This window comes from Thrips palmi, unplaced genomic scaffold (genome assembly GCF_012932325.1).
Source record: "Thrips palmi isolate BJ-2018 unplaced genomic scaffold, TpBJ-2018v1 HiC_scaffold_10, whole genome shotgun sequence".
Lineage (NCBI taxonomy): Eukaryota > Metazoa > Arthropoda > Insecta > Thysanoptera > Thripidae > Thrips > Thrips palmi.
In genome coordinates this window covers 13,952,929-13,974,240 of record NW_023144621.1, presented here as the reverse complement: position 1 = coordinate 13,974,240, position 21,312 = coordinate 13,952,929, and the positions used below count along the sequence as shown (strand labels likewise).

Genomic DNA, 21,312 nt, shown 5'->3' with positions numbered 1-21,312 from the left:
AGTATAAAACAAGAGCTGTCAAGGATGGCTTCTTTGAATTATGCTCTTGAGGATAAAAAACTAAACACTTGCCTTATGTGAAAAAGAAGTTATCTTTGGGCTTTGAATTGGACAATTAGAGGATCAAGAACATCAATGAAACAAAAGTATTGAGAAAGTAAAAACAGTTTTGAAAACATGCTTAGGAACCCCTAGTTGGGCCACTACTCTTTCTTTACTCCACGACGCTTGCGTCCCCTTGAAGGCCCAGGAGTAGGCTCTTCCTCCTCCTCAGCAGCATGTCCATTTTCTACTGCAGGAGACACGCTCCTTCTAGCTTGCCTCTTTCCTTTCTTCCTTTGACGGGTAGGTGTTTCATCACCACCACCATTCTCTGCTGCTGCTGCAGGATCCACAACCTCCTGGCATGAGGGGCATTTGTCGGGTTGGCCATTCCTTCGCTTGTTGAATGCCACATAGCAATGCCTATGATTGATTGCATTACAGTGACGACACTTAACTCCCTACAAGAGGAAACAAATACCAAATAACATGTGAACTCACTCAATAATTGCATTCAGTAAGTTGCCGGCATACTCACATAAAATACTACAGTATCACAAGTGCATTTTTGAACATAATCTTGAAAGTTTCTCTTAAAATATAAGTCAAATTCTCCAATACATCTCGGAGCTGGGACAAGTCGCCCATCATTCTACAAATAATGGTGAGAATACAAAGCGTGAATTAATGCAAATACTACCCCATGGACTATCGAAACTTGCACATTCAAACTTTAACAGTCAAAGATACTAACCGTTTCAACAAACCATTGGTCAGCCACGAGTTTATCAATTATGTCCTGAACATCTCCAGCTCGCATATTAGGAATACAGTTCAACGCCTCCATTGAAGAAAGTGTCCCATAGTTTTCATTCCTCACAATATTTTCTAGAAGCAGCCTGAAAACCTCTCTCTCTTTCACGGAATAGACATGATCAATCCTGTACAGAACAACGCAAGGAACAAATTATTAAAACGAGGCAAATATGGTAAAAGTTCATTTGCAGAGGAAGTGTTGAATTTCATACTTTTCCATTGTAGCTGAATCATCAATAAGATTAATAAAAACCAAAAATTCTTCAGAATTTGATTCCGCTTTTATTAACAGTAACTGTTGACCGAAGTCAGAGATCTTAGCATTGATTTCGTCGACTATTTCAATAAGCTCATTATCCTTAGCCTTATCACCAGGAAGTTGGTAACCTGAAATGAAGGAAACAACAAATTTATTGCAAGATCCAACAGTCACACAAGGATCGCAGGGGTCATGAACATTCAACAGCGATACTTACCACACAACTTAGACGTCTGAGCCAATAGTGCGCAGGCCGTTGTCTTGGATATAATGGCCCTGCTCATCATGGCTTGCAGAAACGTTCTGTGCAGATCATTGTACATAGCGTTCGCCATCTGAAAACGACAAAGCAAGAGTGCGAAATGCACCCAGCGAGACCAGATCGTTAGGACAAGTTGAGACCTGCATAAGGCAATGAGGCAATGATGCAAAGAGGCCCGGAGCGGCATACCGGGCATCGAGGTAAGTGGCACCTCTAAGCGTTCTGATTCTCAAAAACCATTAGCTCGGCGGACGCGACAGACTTCACTTTACCTTTCCGTGACGATTTTCCCGCTTGTCGGAGACGATTTCAACAACTATTTCCCAAAATTTTACAGGAAAATTTGAGTTTGTTCCCTCTTTGGTGCACTCCCACCATATTCGACAGTGCTACCAAGCGTTCCCGTTTAGACTGAAGTTTGTCTCTCCAGTCGTGATTGAAAGCAAATGAGTGAAAGGCGGGATCCGCTTCGATTTATTGTCCAGTAAAATTGTTTAAATGTTGGAGTTAAATGTCAAATTGCAGGTTAAACGATCGGTTTGGCCGCATTTCTGCGGGGCGGCGTCGCGACGCGGCCTGTTGGGTTGCCACCGTGGAGGCGTCCTTGTTGTTGTTGGTGTTCTTGCTCTTTGTTTCGCAGCAGCAGCCACATCCAGTTTTCGACGCTGTTTTCTCGGTTTTCCTCCAAAACACTCTTCCCCGAGTGACGAAATCGGTGCCTTTCCCTCGGCCGGCTCTCGGCGCACCCGCTGGCGTTTCCACCGACCTTCCTCGCGGCAAGGTAAATATTTCTGTCGATGGTTTGAACACCCCTTGGAGCCTGGACGGCACCAAACATCAACTGATGCCCACGAACGATTCGGCCCACTCCCTCCGATTTTCGGGGCAGTTCCCCTGAAGCCAGTCGGATTTTCGTCCCTTCGCGTCCGTTTCGTTTGCGTTGCTCTGTTTCTGTCGGGCGTCCTTTTGCGCTGAGAGTGTTCTTGATGGATTCAAAGGACTGCCATAACCTCGACTTCGCGTCTGTGTTGGGTACTTCGCTTGCGTTCTCATTTGGCCCAGCCCGAACCACAGTCCAACGCAGACAAAAATTTTCGGCTCGTTTTTGGTGTTTTTTTTTAAGGTCTGCATTGCTTTGATGAGTGCCATTGACTTGCCATTCACTGGTGAAAAAAAGTGCTTTGGTTGAGCTTTTGTCCGTTTCCCTCAGAAAGAGAAAAAGCTTTTTATTTAGACAAGACAACTTATTTGTGGCTTTTACACTGAGAGGGTTCATTTGGTCTTGTATTGCTATTCAAGTTAATTTTGAGGACATTTTTTTTACCTAGTTTGTAACAATACATTTCTTCTAGTTTCATATGAAACTGTCATTAGTAGTTTGGATCTCTCAATTGAGAATGCAATCCAGTACAACCAATACTATTTGTGTGGAAGTGCTATGGTTGACAACGGCATGTTGGTAATAGAGTGGTGCGCAGATGCCATTCACGATTGAGTAGAGGGGGTGGTTTATTTCTAATGTGAAGCTCAGTTTCTTCAGATGACTGCGACTTCTAATCAGTTTCTCATTGTTTCTCCTGTGCATTCGGAGTGCCTTTTTAGGATACGCTCGATGCATGATGGCCAAGCGTGCCCGAGGATGTAGATAGACGGACTAGGGCGTGAAGCAGGCAACCCCTTCGAGTGGGCAGTCACTGCAGGCTGATTCCGAGAGTCGATCGCACCTGCACGGAACGCCTCACGAGTGCGAGAGGGACAGAGCGACGACAACGGCTTTCGGAACCAGTCTGCCGGGTGAGAGGGTGGACGTGGCCGTGGCCGTGAAGGCTGTGGTTGGTAAGGCACCTCTCTCTGTCTCTCTTCTGCCGCCGCCGCAGGTGAGCGAGAGCGAGAGGGGGCGAGTTTCGGAAGGCCCCACAGGTGCAAGGGGGCGTGGCGTGGCGTGGCGTGGCGTGCCGCGGGGTGCGTGGGAAGCGAGCCGTGCCGGTGTGGCCGGCCTCTCTGTTTGTTCCCGCCGCCGTTTTCCATTTTTCCCTTTTTCTTGTTGTTGGCCGCTCGCGGGTTTGTCCCTTGATTGCCCTCTAACAGGCCTTACGGGTGTTGTTGTTTTTGGCTGGCGCTTCCGCCTTGAGGGCGCCGAGGGCTCCGAGGGCGCGCGACGGGGGAAACCCGGCCGGTTTCAAAAAGGGGGCGGTGCTTTGTCGCGAACCGGAAGAGGGGGGAGGGGTGCATGGCGTGGCGTGCCTAGGCGTGCCTGTCCACGTGTAGGCACGTGCAGTGTATAGGGCTCAAGGTTGCCGAAGGGCCCGAAGGGACAACGCGCTCCATTAATTCCCAAATCATCGCCATGATTGGTTTTGTTTTTAGCAGATGATACGTTCACGTATCAGCGTGCTTGTACTCTCGTGCAGAGAGTACCGAGTTTCCGGCTAGCCAGGCAGGAGTTGCCTCGTTGCCTGACTAGCAAGCCTAGAAGAGGCCGAGCGCCTCGCTGGCAAGGCAGCGGCTGGCTGGCCTGCCTAGAAGATTATGAGCGGAGGGCCCTCAGCGTGCCGCGCCGCGCCGCGCCGCGCCGCGCGTGCCGTCGCCCGCCGTCGCCCGCCGCTCATGGGTCGGGGCGCCTGCGGGGGCTCGGGTTGCGCGCGCGGCGTATAACCTCGACACCCAGCTCTCTAGTACTCATGAAGTGCGTCCCTCGCGTTGCGCGTCGTCACGAGACGCAGCTAGCACGCATCGCGTAGCTGCCCCCCTCGCCCATTCCCTTGCCGAGACGCCACGTCCCGCCGCGCCCCGCCACACCCCGCAGCAGTCTACACACACACGCACTTGAGCCTTGAGTGCGTAGAACGCATAGTGCAGCGCCCCCCCGAACCCCTGCCCCTCTCGAGAAGCGGCGCGTCGGCAGTCGGCAGTGTGCGCCACTCTTGCTTATCTATCTTGAGGTCGGGTTCGGGTGGCGCGCCGGCCGGCTGGCCCCGCTTGGAGATGTAGCTGACACGCCGCGTGCCGCAAGGGGCCTTGCCCTAGTACCGAGCACAACTTTTACGGGTATTGAGTATTTATGTGATTAGCCACCAAATTGTGCTTCCTCGCGTTGAAACAACGAAAATGATACCCAACACAAGTGGTATCCGACATATGAGTGCCCCACCGTCATTGCGAACATGTTTAACACAAAACAATGGCACGTTAGGATATTCAAAAGTTATACTAAGATTGACATTTCCATGAATTACCATGTGTAACAAATTTGTCTAAAAAAGAGTTCCGAGTGTTTACTCTTTGAAATAAATTGACAAAATGTCACATTCATACATTGAAATAAACATTCTCATAAGTATCATCTGCTTTCACGTTAGCGTTAGCGTTAACGTTTTTTAGTTTCCGTGTGCCGACCCGGCGAGACCGGACGAGACTGCGAGTGCCTTTGGTTGCGCTGTCGCCCGGTCTGTCATTTTAAAGCGAAGGGTAGTCATTACGGCGAGGGTTTCGCGCTTCCGGCCCAAGGGTCGCTTGCCCTACGCGGTCGCTTTCCACCCTGCCAGTGGGCCAGAAGACCGGTGGAGCCGCCCAAAACTCCAGGCGCGTTCTGAGCTCCGGAGTCGCTAAATGGGACTCGAACCGAACGTGTGACCCCACCTATGGATTGCTCTCCGAACGAGGAATCCATTGGTGGGGTCACACGCTCGGTCGGAGTCCCATTGAGCGACTCTGGAGCTCAAAACGCGTCTGGGATTTTGACCGCCTCCTACGGTCTTCCGTCCCACTGTGCAGCCCTTCAGCCGCACCTCTACCCCCGTCCGGCCCGCCCCGGCCGAACGAAGCCAATCGAAATGCCAGTCAGGCTAAAGGGCCCGCAATGGATCCGGGCCAAACTAGCCCAATCCATTGCAAGTTACACTAGGCTCACAGGCAGTCCAAATGAAAAAGAAACACCTCAATTTGTGCTTGGTGATTGGGCGTGCTACTTAAAATTAAGCTGGATAAATAATTTTAATTAATGATATAGTTACACTTAAATCAGAGCCAATACTAAAAGACACTTGAAAGCGTCAGCTTGCTCTTTTTCCTTCTTTTTTTTAAATTTTTTGCCGTCGTGTGGTGGGGGGCAGGACAATCGTGTGATTCATCGAGTGCAGGGTCGCGGGCAACTATCTTAACCCTTTGTTTCCTTACCCCGTCCTCAAGTTGACTTTGCGCCGGCCCCGGGGGGGGGGGGGCAGGGGAGGGAGAGGGGAAGGGGCGGCGGCGTGGACATGGACGCGGCCGCAGCAGGATGGGAGGAGAGGCTTGAGGCAACTCATGCTTGCCGTCGGCGTGCCTCGGCGTGTCGTCGGCTTGCCGATTAGTTTCAATTGCTGGAATGGACGGTCGCGAGACGCTGGCGCGGCAGGCGCGGCCCGCGCGGTCGGTGCCATGCTTGCAGTTTGGCACACTGCATGCGGCCGGACGGACGGACGGGTAGGGTACCCATCGGGTAGCGTTCGGGTGGGTAGCACTCGGGTGGCCCCAGGGCAGCACTCGGGCAACACTTGGGCACCACTCGGTAACTAACTTTAACACTCGGGCATCACTCGGGCAGCACTCGAGCTCCACTCGAGCTCCACTCGAGCTCCACTCGGGCATCACTCGAGCATCACTCGAGCATCACTCGAGCATCACTCGAGCATCACTCGAGCATCACTCGAGCATCACTCGAGCATCACTCGAGCATCACTCGAGCATCACTCGAGCATCACTCGAGCATCACTCGAGCATCACTCGAGCATCACTCGAGCAGCACTCGAGCAGCACTCGAGCATCACTCGAGCAGCACTCGAGCAGCACTCGAGCAGCACTCGGGCATCACTCGAGCATCACTCGAGCATCACTCGAGCATCACTCGAGCATCACTCGAGCATCACTCGAGCATCACTCGAGCATCACTCGAGCATCACTCGAGCAGCACTCGAGCATCACTCGAGCAGCACTCGAGCAGCACTCGGGCAGCACTCGGGCAGCACTCGGGCTCGGCCCAAGCACGGCTCGGGCAGGCGGCGTGTGCTTCTCATTGATAATGAAGAAATTAGTGAATTAAGAGAATCCATAGCGGCGCTGCTCCGCGGCCCGTAGTACAGTGGAAGCTGATTCCCGGCAATGAGAGTGGCACGGCGCGGCGCGGCGCGGTGACACAGCCGGCCGATGAGGGGGCGGGGCCGGCTGTCCGGCCGACTTGAAATTCGGGCTCATTCGCGACCTTCCCAATTCACCGGACCAAGAAAAAAGAGAAAGAGTCTTTTTTTTCACATTTTTTCATATTTTTCGTTTCCCTTTTCCTTCTTTTCAAATCCCCACCGCGTTGTGCGTGTACGTTCGTTTTCGTTTGTAGTGCTTCCAATCTCGCGCGCAACCCTTTCCCTTCGCAGGGGGGACCGCAACGTTGTGTTGTTGTGCGTGTCTGCGTTAGTGTGCGTGTGTGTGTGTGTGTCGGTGGCCCCCGCGGCTCTGCTCCTGGGCCCCTGCCCCCGGGCCCCTGCCCCCGTGGGCCCCCTAGCCAGCTAGAAGGGTACGATGGTGGGGGTGCCGGCGTGGCTGCATGGCTCTGCGCGGCGGCGCGGCCCGCCCGGCAGGGGCACGGCCTGCTTCGAAGCCGCCTGCTGCTCCGTCCGCGCTCCGCCCGCTCAGTTGGTTCCTAACCGCAGCGCAGCCACGGCCGCGTCGTTCTTGGCGTCGCCGCCGCACTCTCCTCTCCTCCGCCACTAGCGCGCGTCTTTGTATGTGTGTGTGTGTCTGTGTGCGCTGTTGTTGTCGGTGTGCCTTGTGGATTACGCCTCGCCGCATCTAGCGCATCGTGACGGAGGTGCCGGCGACCCAGGTACACTGGCAGCACTAGCAGTGTAGCGCCCACGTGGACGGCCGTGTCAGTCAGACGGACGGACGGACAGACAGTCAGTCAGACAGACAGACAGACAGACAGACAGACAGACAGACAGGCGTGCGGGTGCACGGGCAGTAGTTGGTGGCAACAGCTGGGTCGGCGGGTCCTGGACGACGCGACCGAGGTGTCGCCGGGCCCGGCGGCGTGAGCGGCGTGAGGCCCCGCGGCCCGCGGTGGGGGGCGTGGCGGGGCGGGGCATGGCGGGGCGCGGCGGGGCGGGGCGGGGCAGGGGAGGGAGGGGGCAGCCGCGGAGCCGGAACCGTGGCCCGCAAGGTGCCAATGATAGCGGGTCGAAAAAAATTCCGCCCCCTTGCCGGTGGACGAACTTGCGGCGGGCCCCGTCGCCTTGTTTTGTAGTGCACTCACGCAGTGCACTCACGCAGTGCATCGCGGAGACGACGACGCACAGTGGGCCAGCAGACCGGCGCCGGCTAAGTAGGACCCGAACCGAGCGAGCGACGCCACCAAGGGATTGCTCTCCGAACGAGGAATCCATTGGTGGGGGTCACACGTTCGGTTGTCCCAACTAGCGACTCTGGAGCTCAAAACGCGTCTAGGGTTTTGGCCGCCTCCACCGGTCTTCTGGCCCACTGTGCGGTGTGGTAGTTGGGGTCGCCGGCGTGCATCTTCACCGTGCTCTGCAGTGCCGGCCCGGCCGCACAAATAGAACGGGCTGCCCATGGCTAGACCCATGGCTAGACCCATGGCCGGGCCGCGGCCCCGCGGACTGAACGCTTCGAAACCGACTTGGCCAAAAGAAAAATAAAACAACGAATAGCGTCAAATGTGAAAACTGGTGGACATTTTGCACACACGCTCGCCGCCTAGGGCTGCGGCTCCTCACTACTCACACCCTGAAAAGCAAGGAATTGGCCCTACTACCAGTGGACCAGCGCTGGACCGGGCGACGCTAGGTTCAAGGACGGCGGCGGCGGCGCGCCGCGCGCACTCCAGCGGCCATTTGCGGAACCTGCCCGACTTTGGACCTCTCTAGCTATCGCCGCAGCAGACTGATTCCGAGAGTCGTTTTCGTCGCTCTGTCTCTCTCGCACTCACGGGGCGCCCTGTGTAGGTTCGAGAGGGACGGAGCGACGAAAACGACTCGCATTGCGGTCCATGGCCCTCTACCAGCCCCTCGGAGCACAGTGGGCCAGAGGACCGGCGCCGGCGGCCGAAACTCTAGACGCGTTTTGAGCTCCAGAGTCACAAAACGGGACTCGAACCGAACGTGTGACCCCACCAATGGATTCCTCGTTCGGAGAGCAATCCATTGGTGGGGCCGCACACGTTCGGGTCGAGTGCCTTTTAGCGACTGTGGTGCTCAAAACGCGTCAAGAATTTCGGCCGCCTCCACCGATCATGTGGCCCATTGTGCGGAGCCCTGCTGTCCGCTGAGGCAGTGTAGGCGAAAGACACTAGTTAAGGTATTTGCATACCTGTCGGTGGCAGTCTGACACCACCGCGGACCGCGGCGTACATCGCCAAAAATCAAAAAATGAAAAGCGTGGAAAAACAAGCGGCTGGACACGGTACTGCAAGTGTGTACTAAAGTACAGTATGGCGCTGCACTCGCTAGAACACCGCGCGCGCGGCGGGAACGTGTTGTATGCAGCGGCCCGGCTGCACTGTCAAAAAGCCGCCCACGTTCGTTATCTCGCGGCTCTGCTGTCTTAGCCAGCAGCAGCTGTGTCGATTGGGAGCCAAGAAAATGGGAATACAGGGACAAATTATTTTTTGTAACCTTGATCAACAGTAATTTTTGGTTTTTCTACTTATTTTTTTCCTTAATTTTGTTTTACTTTTCATGTTTTTGTTTTCCTTGACGCGAGTAGTGTGTGCTTACTGCAAGATGCGAGTGCGCCCTGCCATGCCGGCCCTGCCGGTGCCGGGCCTGCCGGTGCGCATGACGCGGTGTGACGCGCTGCACGCACTTGCAGTGCACCGCGCTGGCCGCGCGCCAAGAAGGCAATGTCAATCAAGCCGCGCTGCTGACTGATTCCGAGAGCCGTTTTTGTCGCTCTGTCTCACTCGCCCTCGTGGGGCGTCTCGGATAGGTGCGGAGACAGAGCGACCAAAACGACTCTCAGTGTGCTGCCCTTCGCTAGAGTCCCTTCAGAAGCCGGATCAGCCGGCGGCGCGGCGAGCGGGGCCGTCTCTCTCGGGCCGCCACGGAACGCGCACCGCGAGTGCGACAGAGACAGAGCGACGCCCCCTCGGCCGCCGGTTAGCGGAAGATATTATCGGGAGGATGTTTGGCGAAGTACAGTCGCGGACTCATCGGCCAATTAACAAAGCCCTTTTCCGCTCGGGCTAATCTGGCTTGCCACGCTCCGCTCCACTTTCTTCACGCCCCGCGCGCCCTCAGTCTATCTCTCTCCCTTCGCGTTGCTCTGTCGCTCTTTCAGCACTGCCTACGGCGGACTCTCCACACTGTAAAAATAAGGCGAATGTTCGGGCCGTAGACTGGTTCTGCAGCCACCTACGAGTGCGAGAGAGACGGCAAAGGCGTGCGGGGATTTGGGCTGCACCGTAGCGCCGTGCTGGGTAGGCCGCCCGTCGGCCGCAACGCTCTCGTGTTCCGCGGCACGGCCTACCTTGCCCCTGCGCGCGCCGCGCCGCCGACTACGACACTGGAGGAGGATTAGCGCCCCCAGACAGACAGACAGACAGACAGACAGACAGATCGATCCAAATGATTGAATGCTTGTGCGTTTCTAATGGCGTTGTCTGTGTTTTGCAGGTCGCACCGCTCACCCTTCCGGATCCTTCCTCAGTCCAGGAGGGACCTAACTCGGTGCTCATCTTGCACTTCCCCGGTAAGCGCCCCGAAAGCAGCGTCGACACGTTCAGTTGGAGTCCCATTAAGCGACAGTGGAGCTCTAAACGCGTCCGGTATTTTGACCGCCTCCACCGGTCCTCTGGCCCACTGTGCCGACGCGCTGCAAGGCCAGTCACCTTCACTTTCCGCGGCGCGTATTGGCGGGGCCCTGCAGTTGCGTCACGCGGGGGGGAGGGGGAGGGATGCATGTGAGGAGGCTATATTTAAATGGGGAGTCGTATCCTATCGACCCCCACCTTCATGAGCCTACCGCCGCCCCCCTCCCCCCTCTCGCGGGGGTCTCAAAGAGGAAAGAGGCATTTGCTTGTCTCTTTTTTTGTGGTGGCGTGAAGAGGGAGAGGGTGGAGTGGGTGGAATGTATCGAGGGATTGGTCGTTCCGATACGTGCCGTGCCGAGCCATGCCGAGACCGTCTCCTCGCTTCGATTCATTACCTTATCTATCGGCAAGCGTGCAAGGCCTGCAAGGGCTGCCTGCTTGCCGCACACCTCTCTCTCTCCTCTCTCTCTCTCCCCCTCTCTCTCCCTCTCTCCTCTCTCTCTCTCCTCTCTCCCTCTCTCTCCCTCTCTCTCCCTCTCTCTCCCTCTCTCTCCCTCTCTCTCCCTCTCTCTCCCTCTCTCTCCCTCTCTCTCCCTCCCTCTCTCTCTCTCTCTCTCTCTCTCTCTCTCTCTCTCTCCTCTCTCTCCTCTCTCTCTCTCTCTCTCTCTCTCCCTCCCTCCCTCCCTCTCTCTCCCCTCTCTCTCTCTCCCTCTCTCTCTCCCTCCCTCTCTCCCTCTCTGTCTCCCTCTCTCTCGCACGCGCGCCGCCTGCATGCTGCGAGACATGTGGCCGTGATAAGCGCGCACCTTGGCCTCGGTGTCTGTCTGTCTGCCTGTCTGCGTGAATGTCTGTCTGTCTGTCTGTCCGTCCGTCGATGACTCACTCAGGCAGACTAGACTTGAATCTTCGCGACCCTAAGCCTCGCGTCGTTCGAAGAAGCTTTAATCGTTGTGTACAATCTAGGCATATCTGTGTGTGCGTGTGTGAGGGGGAGCTACTGTGTTAGCGCGCTTGCTTTATGCTGTGTGTGTGTGCACTTGGCGCCGAAGCGCAATGTACCCGCCGGGGGGGTGGTTCGTCGTGGGGGTGGTGCGGCCGTTGTCAAGGTCGGCCCGCCCCCGCGCCCCCGGCCCTGCGCCTACCCCCACACGCCGCCCCCGCCCCCGACGTCGCAGGAGTCGTTGTGCTAGGAGGTCATGGACTCGGCGTCCTCCAGCCCCCGCCCCGCCCCCCGCTGCCGGCGCCGCGGACTTCCTCGGCGTCGCACAGTGGGCCAGAAGACCGGCGGCGCCGGCCGAAACTCTAGACGTGTCTTGAGCTCAAATGGGACTCGGGCCGAACGTGTGACCCCAACAATGGATTCATGGTTCGGAGAGGAAACCATTGGTGGGGTCACACGCTCGGTTCAAGTCTCATTGAGCGACTCTGGAGCTTGAAACGCGTCCGGAGTCTTGACCGCCTCCACCGGTCTTCTGGCAAAGTGCTTGGCCGTGCCCGAGGCCGTGCCGGGCTTTTGGCGGCCGCGCCATAGAGTGCCATGAGCGCCGTGCTCTTGATTGAGCGAGGAGGCGGATGGCGACGTCGTGCCGGCCGGCGGCCCTCTGCAGACTCACTGGTCGCTCTGTCTCTCTCGCACCTAGACGGCACGCCCCGTGGGTGCGAGAGAGACAGGCTGAGGCGGCTGGCCGGCCGGCCGCGTTGCCGCCGCCTCCGCGACGCACGTGTCTGCGGCCGCGCGGCGCTGCCACATCGCCGGCAGACGCCGCGACGCGCCGCGACGCCAGCAGACGACGCCGGCGAACCGCGGCGACGCGGACCGAACCGCGGACCCTCCGCACGCGGGGCGGACTCGCTGGTCGCTCGGCCACGGCGGGGTGGCCTTGCCTGGCCTTGCCAAGGCTGTGCGAGTGACCCTCGGAGTGACCTCGATGGCCGCGGCGGTTGTTAACACGATTGGGGACGGCACGGCAGGGCGGCAGGACCTGCGAGGGGAGGCCATACTGCGTGGGGCGTGGCGGGGCGTACAGTGGGCCAGTATCCCGGACGCGTTTTGAGCTCCAGAGTCGCTGAATGGGACTCGAACCGAACGTCGACCACAGCAATGGATTGCTGTCCGAACGAGGAATCCATCGGTGGGGTCGCACGCTCGCTTCGAGTCCTGTTTCGCGACTCTGGAGCTCAAGGCGCGTCTAGAGTTTTGGCCGCCTCCACCGGCATTCAGGCCCACTGCGGGTCGGGCGGCGTGGGGCAGGCTGCGCCCTGGGCTCCGCTACGCGCTCCGCGGCCACGGCGTCGTGGCTGAACCAATATCCGGGGCGAAAGCCGAAACCAGAGATCGCGCATGATGGATGGAGGGACGGCATGCAGGATTTGCTAGTGTCGCTTCCTCCAGGCTCATTGCCCTACATTGTGCCGCCGGGCAGGCCTTCCTTCGAGGAGGGCAAACAAACACAGAACACTGTTCGGTTTCCTCGCACGTTTTTTGGTGCATGCATTCCGTTCGGTGTGCGTGTTTGTCCGTTGGAAAATTCTCGCCCGTGTTTAGCTTTTAATTTAAGCCGCGTTTGCGACAGCTGCTCTGCGTGGTTCGGGTTCGGAAGAGTGGTCCGTCGCTCGGTCTCTCTCGCACCTCTACGGAGAGCCCCATGAGTGCGACAGAGACAGAGCGGTTTGTCGCTAGGTGCGTCGCGAGGGGCTTGTGGGACTCGCGGGGGTCGTTTGCGAGCGGGTAGCGCGCTTGGCGCACGCGAAGCGCGAGGCCCAGCGCAGCCCAGCGAAGCCGCGGTGGGGACGAGCTCTGTAATGTACACGAGGAGCACAGGCATATTCATCTGCTGTCGTTTTAAAAATTGGCGCCTTGGCAACGCTTTATACGCTGAGTAGGCGGCTGCGTCTTCTTATATTATTTTCTGGTGGCGCGGCGCAGGGTTTGTGCTGACTGGCGCGGGGCGTGGGGCCCGCCAGCCAGTCAGCCAGCCAGCCAGCCCAATGTCAACGAAAGTGGGTTGCGCGGGAAAATTCGAACCGCGACGAACGCCCGCCAATGCGTTGATCCGGAAGTACCGTGGCGTCGCGTCGCGATGGGCAGACGCGTCGCATAGCTTGGGCTGGCCTAGCCTGGCCTAGCCTGGCCTAGCCTCGCCTAGCCTCCTCTAGCCGCGTCTACACTCAAAATATGGGGTGCCCAGCAACTGGGTGCCTTTGTCGCCCGCCCCACTTTTTAGGGTGCCAAATGTCGCCCAGTTTCTGGGCACCTTTGTCGCCCAGTCTCGGGGTGGACAAATCATACAGTAACCGACCCTCTCCCATGGTAGAGCATGCTGAGGTGTCTAGATCCTGGGCGACTAAGGTGCCTAGATTCTGGGCACCTTCGGCACCTCAGTTGCTGCTGAGCCATGGGTGAAGGCAGGTTTCTTAATGGTTTGTCCACCCCGAGACTGAGTGACAAAGGTGCCCAGGAACTGGGCGACATTTGGCACCCTAAAAAGTGGGGCGGGCGACAAGGGCGCCCAGTTGCTGGGCACCCTACATTTAGAGTGTAGCCTCGCCGCCAAGCCCGCGCGTTGTGCCCCGCCGGTCCGCGACCCCGATTATCGAAACCCTCTTATGTCAGAGATAAGGCCTGCACCAGCTGCACTAGCACGGCGACGGGGCTGCATTCTGGGATGGATCAGGAGAACGCCTCGTTGGCTGCTGTTGTTGCTGTTGTTGTTTTCCGTCCGTCGTGCGTACTGTGCGTAGTGCAGGCATGCAGTGTGGTGGTTTGAATCGGGCTGCAGCAAGGCGCCATCGCCGCCGCCGCCTTGTTTACTTACAGCAGTCAGCTGGCGGGGGCGGGGGGAGGGAGAGCATGCAGGGCCAGGGACGCACATGCAGTGAGGTGCCAGGTGTCTGTCCGTCCGTCCGTCTGTCCCATTGACAGCCACTGCACCGTGTCCTCGCCCGGACATGTACGCGCCGTGCCTGGCCGTGCCGCGGTGCCTTGAGGAAGGGCAGAAGCACGCCAGCCGAGTGCCGACGTGGCGTTCATTAAGTGAGCACCGCTTGACAGTGCGGTGGGCGTGCGCTCCTGACCATCCCCACTGGGCACTGGGCGTCCCACGGCCGGGTCGGGCTAGGCCGGGCCGGGGCTGGCCGGGCCGGGGCTGGGGTCAACCGCGCCGCCGCCGTTCCGCGTTCAGTGCTCGGTCGCGCCGTCTCCCTCGCACCCCCGCGGCCCCGCGGCCCTGCGGACGGCCCCGCGGACCGCCCCGCGAGTGCGAGAGAGACCGGCCGCCCCGTCGTCGGGCTGACTTATGGGCAGCGATAAGCGAGTGCATCCCATCCTCGCACCTTTGGGCCCCGCGGCCGCCGAGGAGGCCGCCGACGCCTCCCGCAGGAGTCCTTGACCCACCAATGGGGCTCCCTAGCTAGCCAGCCAGGCCGCTGGCAGTGGCAGCCCAGACCCGGCCCCGGCCGGCGGAAGAGAAATTTACCGTTAGTCGGTGCGAGGTCCAGGGAAATGTCGCGTCGACAAGGGAAATTTCCCGTTTACGTCTGGCTGGACGGGTGCCAGCCCAGACAGTAGACCACGATGAAGGCTGATTCCGAGAGTCGCTTTGTCTCTCTCGCATTCGTGGGGCGTCCCGCACAGGTGCGAGAGAGGCCGAGTGACGAGAACGACTCTCGGAATGGGTCTGCAGGGCGCAGGCAGGTGGACGCCGGCGACGCGTCGCGCGGCAGGACTCGATCCTGATCGGGAGGCACCCTGCCCTGCCGCCTCTAGGCCCTGCCAGCAGCTGTGTTGCCCAACGCGACGGCCGTGTTTGTGTGAGTGTGTGTGTGTGTGTGTGTGTGTGTGTGAGTGCGTTCGTGTGTGTGCGGTGTGTGTGAGTGTCCGGCCGGGCCGACGAACGGAATGGGGCAGTTTGGACTCGACAGCTTTCTGGTGGTCCGCCTTGATGGGCCACTGTCCCCTCTGTCCATGCGGGGCGCTATTCCTTTTCCTCGCCCCGCCCGCTGCAGACTGATTCCGAGAGCCGATTCCGTCTCTCTGTCTCTCTCGCACTCAGGGGTCGTCCCGTGCAGGTTGCGAGAGAGACGGAGCGACGAAAACGACTCTTGGAATCAGTCTGCTGCTCGTCGGCATGGTCCTCTGCATGGGGGCTGCGCGGGCTGTGTCCACTGTTGTCCCTCCTCCTCATGATGCCGGTTGAGTCCGTCCCGTCGTCTCCTCCCCCGGCATGCCGCCCGGCAGCCCGGCCGCTCGGTGACTTCATTTACGCTCATTCCGGCGTCCGCGTCTCGGACGCCTCGGACGCCGTTGCCATGGCGGCCCCGCGGCGGCGGCGGCGTCCGCCTGCAGACTGATTCCGAGAATCGTTCTCGTCGCCCTGTCTCTCTCGCACTCATGGGGCGTACCGTATACGTGCGACAGAGACAGAGCGACGAAGACGACTCTCAGTGTGCTGCCTGCAGGCCGTCTCGCTCGCTCGCTGGGGCAGCCGGAAGGGCATCATGGCGGTGCGACGGAGGCGGAGCGGCCAAGACGAAAGCGCGCTTCGGAGACGGCCTGCTGCGCTGCTGCGTCGTCTGCCGGCGACCCTGGCAGCCAATAGCGGCGCGACGCGGCGCGACGTCGTGGAATGTTTGGGCTGCGCCGCCGCACCGCCGCCGCACCGCTGTCGCCCCCGGCGCGGGGGAGGGGGAGGGTTGAACGAGTGCCTGCCTGGCCCAGGCCTGGCCACCGCGCCGACGCACCGGGTCTAACCGAGGCATCCGCGGGCCGGGGTCAGCCGGCCAGCCTTAGGGCGGGGTTGTCGGGGGCCGCCGAGGCCGGGGGTCGGGGCTAGGTGGAGGTAGGTAGGATATGAGGGTGCGGGAGCGGAATGCTGGGGTTGTGTGTCCGTCGCCTGCCTGCACTAACGTCGGCCTGCCTCTCATCCCCTTCAGGTATGCCGGGGCAGAGGAAGCGACCGCGCTTGGACGCGGGCTCGGACGCGGGCTCGGACGCGGGCTCGGGGGTGGGGGAGGGTGGCGGCGACGACGCGGTGGCCGACGTGGTGGCGGTGCTGGCGGACGAGCTGCTGGCCGCGGTGCCGCTCGCCGACTGCCACGTGGGCGTCATCGCGGACCCCAAGCACACGTCGAGGCTGATCCGCGCCCTCAACGACGCGCACCCCATCCCCACGCTGCAGCACTTGAAGCGCGTCCGCCGGCGCGCGGGCCCGCCCGTCCGCTTCGAGGTGCTGCTGGCCCCCGCCGAGGACTTCGCCTCCGGGGCCGACTGCCTGTCCGCGCTGCGGGCGGCGGGCGTGGACGCGAGCGGCCTGGACGCCGAGACCGTGGTGGCCTCCGTGCCCGCGGCGCCGCCCCGCACCCGCGCACAGTTCGCCGCGGCCAGCGAGCACTGGGCCTGCAACTTCCACGAGGACGCCGCCCTGGAGAAGCTCATCGCCGGCACCGCGTTCGACGACGCCGACCTGGACAAGCACCGGCGCTGGATGCGGCGCGCGGGCGGCGCCGCGCAACGTGGCCGCGGCGTCGTCGCCGGCGCCGTGGTCGTGGACCCCGCCAGGGACGCCCTCGTGGCCGAGGCCGCCGACTGCCGCGGCGTGCACCCGCTCCGCCACGCCGCCATGAACGCCGTGGACTTGGTCGCCTGGTCGCAGGCCGGCGGCGCGTGGCCCGTCCAGGACGGCGACGTGTACGACGAGGACCTCCCCGACAGGCCGCCGCCGGTGGGCACGGTCCGCAACCGCCAGGACGCCGTCGACGACGAGAAGCCCGTGGGGCCGTACCTGTGCACGGGCTACGACGTGTATCTGACCCGGGAGCCGTGCACCATGTGCGCGATGGCCCTGGTGCATTCCAGAGTGCGGCGGGTCTTCTACTCGGTGGCCGCCCCGCACGGCGTCCTGGGCTCGGCCGCCAAGGTGCACACCGTCCGCGCGCTCAACCACCACTACCAGGTGTTCAGGGGCCCGGCCTGCTCCGCCAGCGCCAGCCCAGCCTCCTGACCTCGGACTGCACTCTGCACTCGGACTGCACTATCTCTCTGCAAGCTGGTCTTGCCGCCGTGCCGCCGTGCGTGTACTTGTCTGCTTGCCATCAATAAAACGCTTACTGCTCGTGTTTCTGTCCAGTTGGTTCGTTGGTCACGCAAACACCTTTTCCTCTTGGACCTGGAACGGGGGAGGGGACGGCGGTTTACACGGCAACAGACACGTGCGTCGTCTGTCGGTGGGCTTTCATTGTCCGCGCTCAGCGCACTTGGGCCTGTCTGCAGCGTCGTCATCGCTTTGAGAGGCCTCCGCAGGCTGGACGCCGAACAGCAGACGAACCCGGATGCAGCGCTGCCCGGCCGAGCGCCGAGCCCGCGCCCGCCGCTACGGATCCTCATGTCCAGTAGACTGATTCCGAGCGACGAAACCGACTCTCGCAACCAGTGTGAGGCGTCGGTCTTTGGCTTAACCCAACCTGCACGTTTCGGCCCGTACCTCATGCCCAGGGGTGGTCGTCGGGGTGTTGCGGGTGGGGAGGGACGCAGTGTGGACATGATGGGGTGGGGGGATACGCAGCGTGGACAGCAAGGGGTGGGATGGAGACCCCGGAGGAAAAAAGGGGGCGGGGGGTCGCAGTGTCGGCATGAAGGGGTACCGGGGGCGGGGGCGGGGGGGCAGTAGGAAGGGGAAGAAAAGAGATTCGGGAGATTCGGTGGGGATAGACGCAGTGTAGACGCGGGGAGGGGTACAAGATCCAGAGAGAGGGAGAGGGGCAGCGCAGTGGATTGAGGGGGGGGGGATGAATGTGACGTCAGGCGGCAATTGGCCGGCTAACAAGTGGCGCGGTCAGAGGCGGGGCGGGGCTGTCCGTCGGGCGTGCCAACTGTGCTGCGCGCGATGGTGTATTGTTTGTTCGTCCGCCGCCGCTGTTTGACTGTGTTGTCGAAAAGCGTCGCGGGAATACATGACGCAGGGCGTGGCTGACTGGGTTTGCTGACCGCCCCCGCCGCAGTCGCACAGTCGTCAGTGTGGCCAACCCACAGTGGGCCAGAAGACCGGTAGAGGCGGCCAAATATTCTAGACGCGTTTTGAGCTCCAGCGTCGCTAAACAGGACACGACCTAACTTGCGACCCCATCAATAGATTGCCCGTTCAGAGGGCAATCCATTGGTGGGGTCACACGTTCGTTTCGAGTCCCATTTAGCGATCCTGGAGCTCAAAACGCGTCTAGAATTTTGGCCGCTTCCACTGGTCTTCTGGCCCACTGCGCCCCGGCCGCCGCGCTGCCAACTGCTTGCAACAAATTGGAGCATTGACAGACTCGGCAGCCCTCTTGCTGTAAATTGGACGCTTCGAAATGGCGCGGGTTCAAATCCCGGCCCCGCCAGATTATTTTTTCTCTGACGGCAAGCGCCGCTCCAGACTGTTGGCCACACACTTGATTGAATCGGCCTTGGCCGCCCTTTGGGCCCGCAGGCCCGCAGGCCTCTAGGGCTCGCGGCGCGACGTTTTGCTTCGTAGACCTGAGAGATTGCGAGTACCAGTCCACCAGTGGCCGACCGCCAAATCATTTTCTACCTCTGCAAGGCGACCTCTCGGTCGTGCCCATAAGCTCAGCTATAAGCGTCCCCAGACACGCCGAGAGCGTGGTCACGGCGAGGGGGACAGGACATGCCGAGCTCCCAACTAAAGAAATCTGTCCACGTTGAATTTTTAAAAAAATCAAGTGAATAACACAGATTTTGTAAAGATTTTATTGTCCGTTTCCTCGCTGCGCAATGTCTGTAATAAGGATGCAAGTCAGCCGGGCGGGAATGTGTCAAGTGATGAGCAACCAACGGAGTGGGAATTCCCTCTGATGCAAGCGACTCGGCGCCAGTGCGCCAGTGTAGGTCCCTGTTGACCGTGTTGACGCGCTTGACTGCATTTGACCTCTGGCCATATCATTGTTGTTGGGACAACATTTCGCCCGGCGGATATTCGAACAATCCGTCTCAAGGGCAAGGAGTGCAGTTCGAGCTATCGACACAGTCAAGCACGATTTCGCGGTTTCAAGTCTCAAGGACGCCGTCGGCCAAAAAGGCGCAAAACAGTGCTTTTCGCCACTGTAAGGACAGTCGCACTCAGAGTGCCTTGGCTTCACGGCCTATCAACTGGAAACCGGGTTTAGTTCGCACTAAAGACGAAACGGTTTCACTAAAGAACCCTCGAACCGAACGTGTGGCCCCACCAATGGATTCCTCGTTCAGAGAGCAATCCATTGGTGGTGGGGTGACACGTTCGGTTCGAGCCCCATTTAGTGACTCTGAAGCTCAAAACGTGTCTGGGATTTTGGCCACCTCCACACTGAAAAAACTGTTACAGTAGATTTTACTGAACGCGTTCAGTAGACCCTTTGCAGTATATTGTATGGAGCGCGCAATATCTGCTACTGTTCGAGTGGCAGTAGATTCCACTGAACAGTTCAGTGCGCGCCGTACAGTAAATGCTACTGCAGTCCGGTGGATGCTACTGCACCTTAGTCGTCGGGCCCCCCACCATACCCCACCTCACCCCCGCCGGAGCCCTCGGCTCCACCCGCGCGCTTCCCCCTCCCTCGCTCCTTTGGAGACGCACTGGCGCGCTTTTGTCCGGGCCGCACCGAAACAGATGTGCTTGTGTACCGTCTCCAGATGCAAGGCCCTCATCGCGCAGGCATGGCTAAGTGGTACAGTCATGGCTCTGTGATCGGGCGGCCCGGGTTCAACTCCGAGTCGTGGCCGTCGCAGTTCGTCGCAGCGAGCCAAGTCGAAAGCTAAGATTGACGAGTGTGGAAGGGGAAGGGGGAAGGGGGTGGGGTGAGGCTGGGCCGCGGCCCCCTCCCCCGACTGCTTTTGACCAGCAGTCCCATTTACTGTACGCGACCAGTAGCATTCACAACAATTTTGTAGTAGCGTCTACGGAATGGCCGTTCCGTAAAATCTACTTGAATTCCCAGCTAACGATATTCTACTGTACGGTTCAGTAAGAAAAAATGTTACGTCCGTTGGATACACTGAAATTTTCTTTCAGTGCACCGCTCTTCTGGCCCACTGTGCGCTGCGCGCGTCTTGCGTGCAGACATGTTCGATGAGACATGGCTCCCCGTTCTGGGCCCGGCCCCGCCGCACCCCGCGGCATGGCGGGATGGCAAAGTTTCTTTTTTTAGGACCGCTTGGCCCGAGGCCCGGGAGCGAAAGTGAGGTTAGGTGCGCGCGGGAAGACTTTGGCGCCAAAGCGCGCGCACGGCGGCAAAGTTTGAAGTGGCGTCTTCGAGGTATCGACCGGCAGTCGGCGCCGCGCTGCGCCGGCCGGGGACAAGCGGGGGCGTGTTATTTGGTCGAGGTCGTCAAGGCCGACGCTTTGCTCGCGGAATTTGACCCACTTTGCAGCCTTCGGGAAACTAAAGCGTGACCGATCAGGGCGAGCAGGTAGCGTGGCAAGGGAGCGTGGCACTGGAAGCCTGCATCGCCAACGCGAGTTTTCCCGCTGTCTTTTTCTTTTCCCCCGAAAGAAGCAAAGCAACAACAAAAACGCCGGCAAGCTGTCCCGCCACACGCTCGCCGGTCGATGCCGGTCACTTGGCCGCCCGGCCTCAGTTTCCCACGTGCGCCGATCAGGCACGCGCCCCGCCGTTGGCGCCTCGAAACTTCCAGAACGAGGCGATGACCGCGGACAGTCGCGCAGTGAAGGCGCCGATTGAGTGCTGCTTGTCGAGAGGGCCCTAGCTTTGGGCCCTGGAGCCGGGAGACATCGGTGTCGATATTTCAAGATGTTTTCTCGAATAAAAGGTTCACTGATGGAATAAAGAGCAGATGAATGAATGAACATATGGGAGAACGGTAACACGAATGAATGAATGAATGAATGATGAATGAATGAATGGTGAATGAATGAATGAACGAATGAATGAATGAATGCATGCATGCATGAATGATTGGTAAACAAATGGGTGAACGGCCACACGAATGAATGAATGAATGGCCGAATGAATGAATGCCTAAACGTGGGACGGAATGACTAAACAAATGAATGAATGAATGAATGAATATATGTAGAGCGAGCAGTGAAACGAACATGCTCTGGGGCAATGATTTCAAGTGTAGGTGTGCAGGGCGTGCCCTTGCGCCGCCCATCC

General features: G+C 59.4%; 3 protein-coding genes across 4 annotated transcripts in view; 2 read left to right on the top strand and 1 right to left on the bottom strand.

The window, feature by feature from the left end:
* Positions 1 to 73: 73 nt before the first annotated feature.
* Positions 74 to 1,811, bottom strand: LOC117654360 (non-structural maintenance of chromosomes element 1 homolog). 2 transcript variants are annotated; one of them, XM_034400960.1, is made up of 6 exons: positions 1,652 to 1,811; positions 1,335 to 1,452; positions 1,071 to 1,245; positions 797 to 983; positions 581 to 694; positions 74 to 503 (listed from the first exon to the last, which is right to left on the bottom strand). In XM_034400960.1, exons 2-6 carry the CDS (start codon positions 1,450 to 1,452, stop codon positions 204 to 206), a joined length of 894 nt encoding a protein of 297 aa, XP_034256851.1. In that variant the 5' UTR covers positions 1,652 to 1,811; the 3' UTR covers positions 74 to 203. The 2 variants fall into 2 exon arrangements, with proteins under 2 accessions (XP_034256851.1, XP_034256852.1); XM_034400961.1 differs by having other exon boundaries at positions 1,569 to 1,789.
* LOC117639049 (probable inactive tRNA-specific adenosine deaminase-like protein 3) lies at positions 1,540 to 17,293 on the top strand. The gene is made up of 3 exons (XM_034374406.1): positions 1,540 to 1,579; positions 2,732 to 2,838; positions 16,236 to 17,293. The coding sequence occupies exons 1-3, from the start codon at positions 1,540 to 1,542 to the stop codon at positions 17,169 to 17,171; spliced, it is 1,083 nt and encodes a 360-aa protein (XP_034230297.1). The 3' UTR covers positions 17,172 to 17,293.
* The window catches only part of LOC117654358 (transcription factor CP2), a 42,235-nt gene continuing 22,910 nt past the window's right edge, over positions 1,988 to 21,312 (top strand). The window contains 2 exon segments of the mRNA XM_034400957.1: positions 1,988 to 2,160; positions 10,037 to 10,112. The gene's annotated coding sequence lies outside the window, so the exon portion shown is untranslated.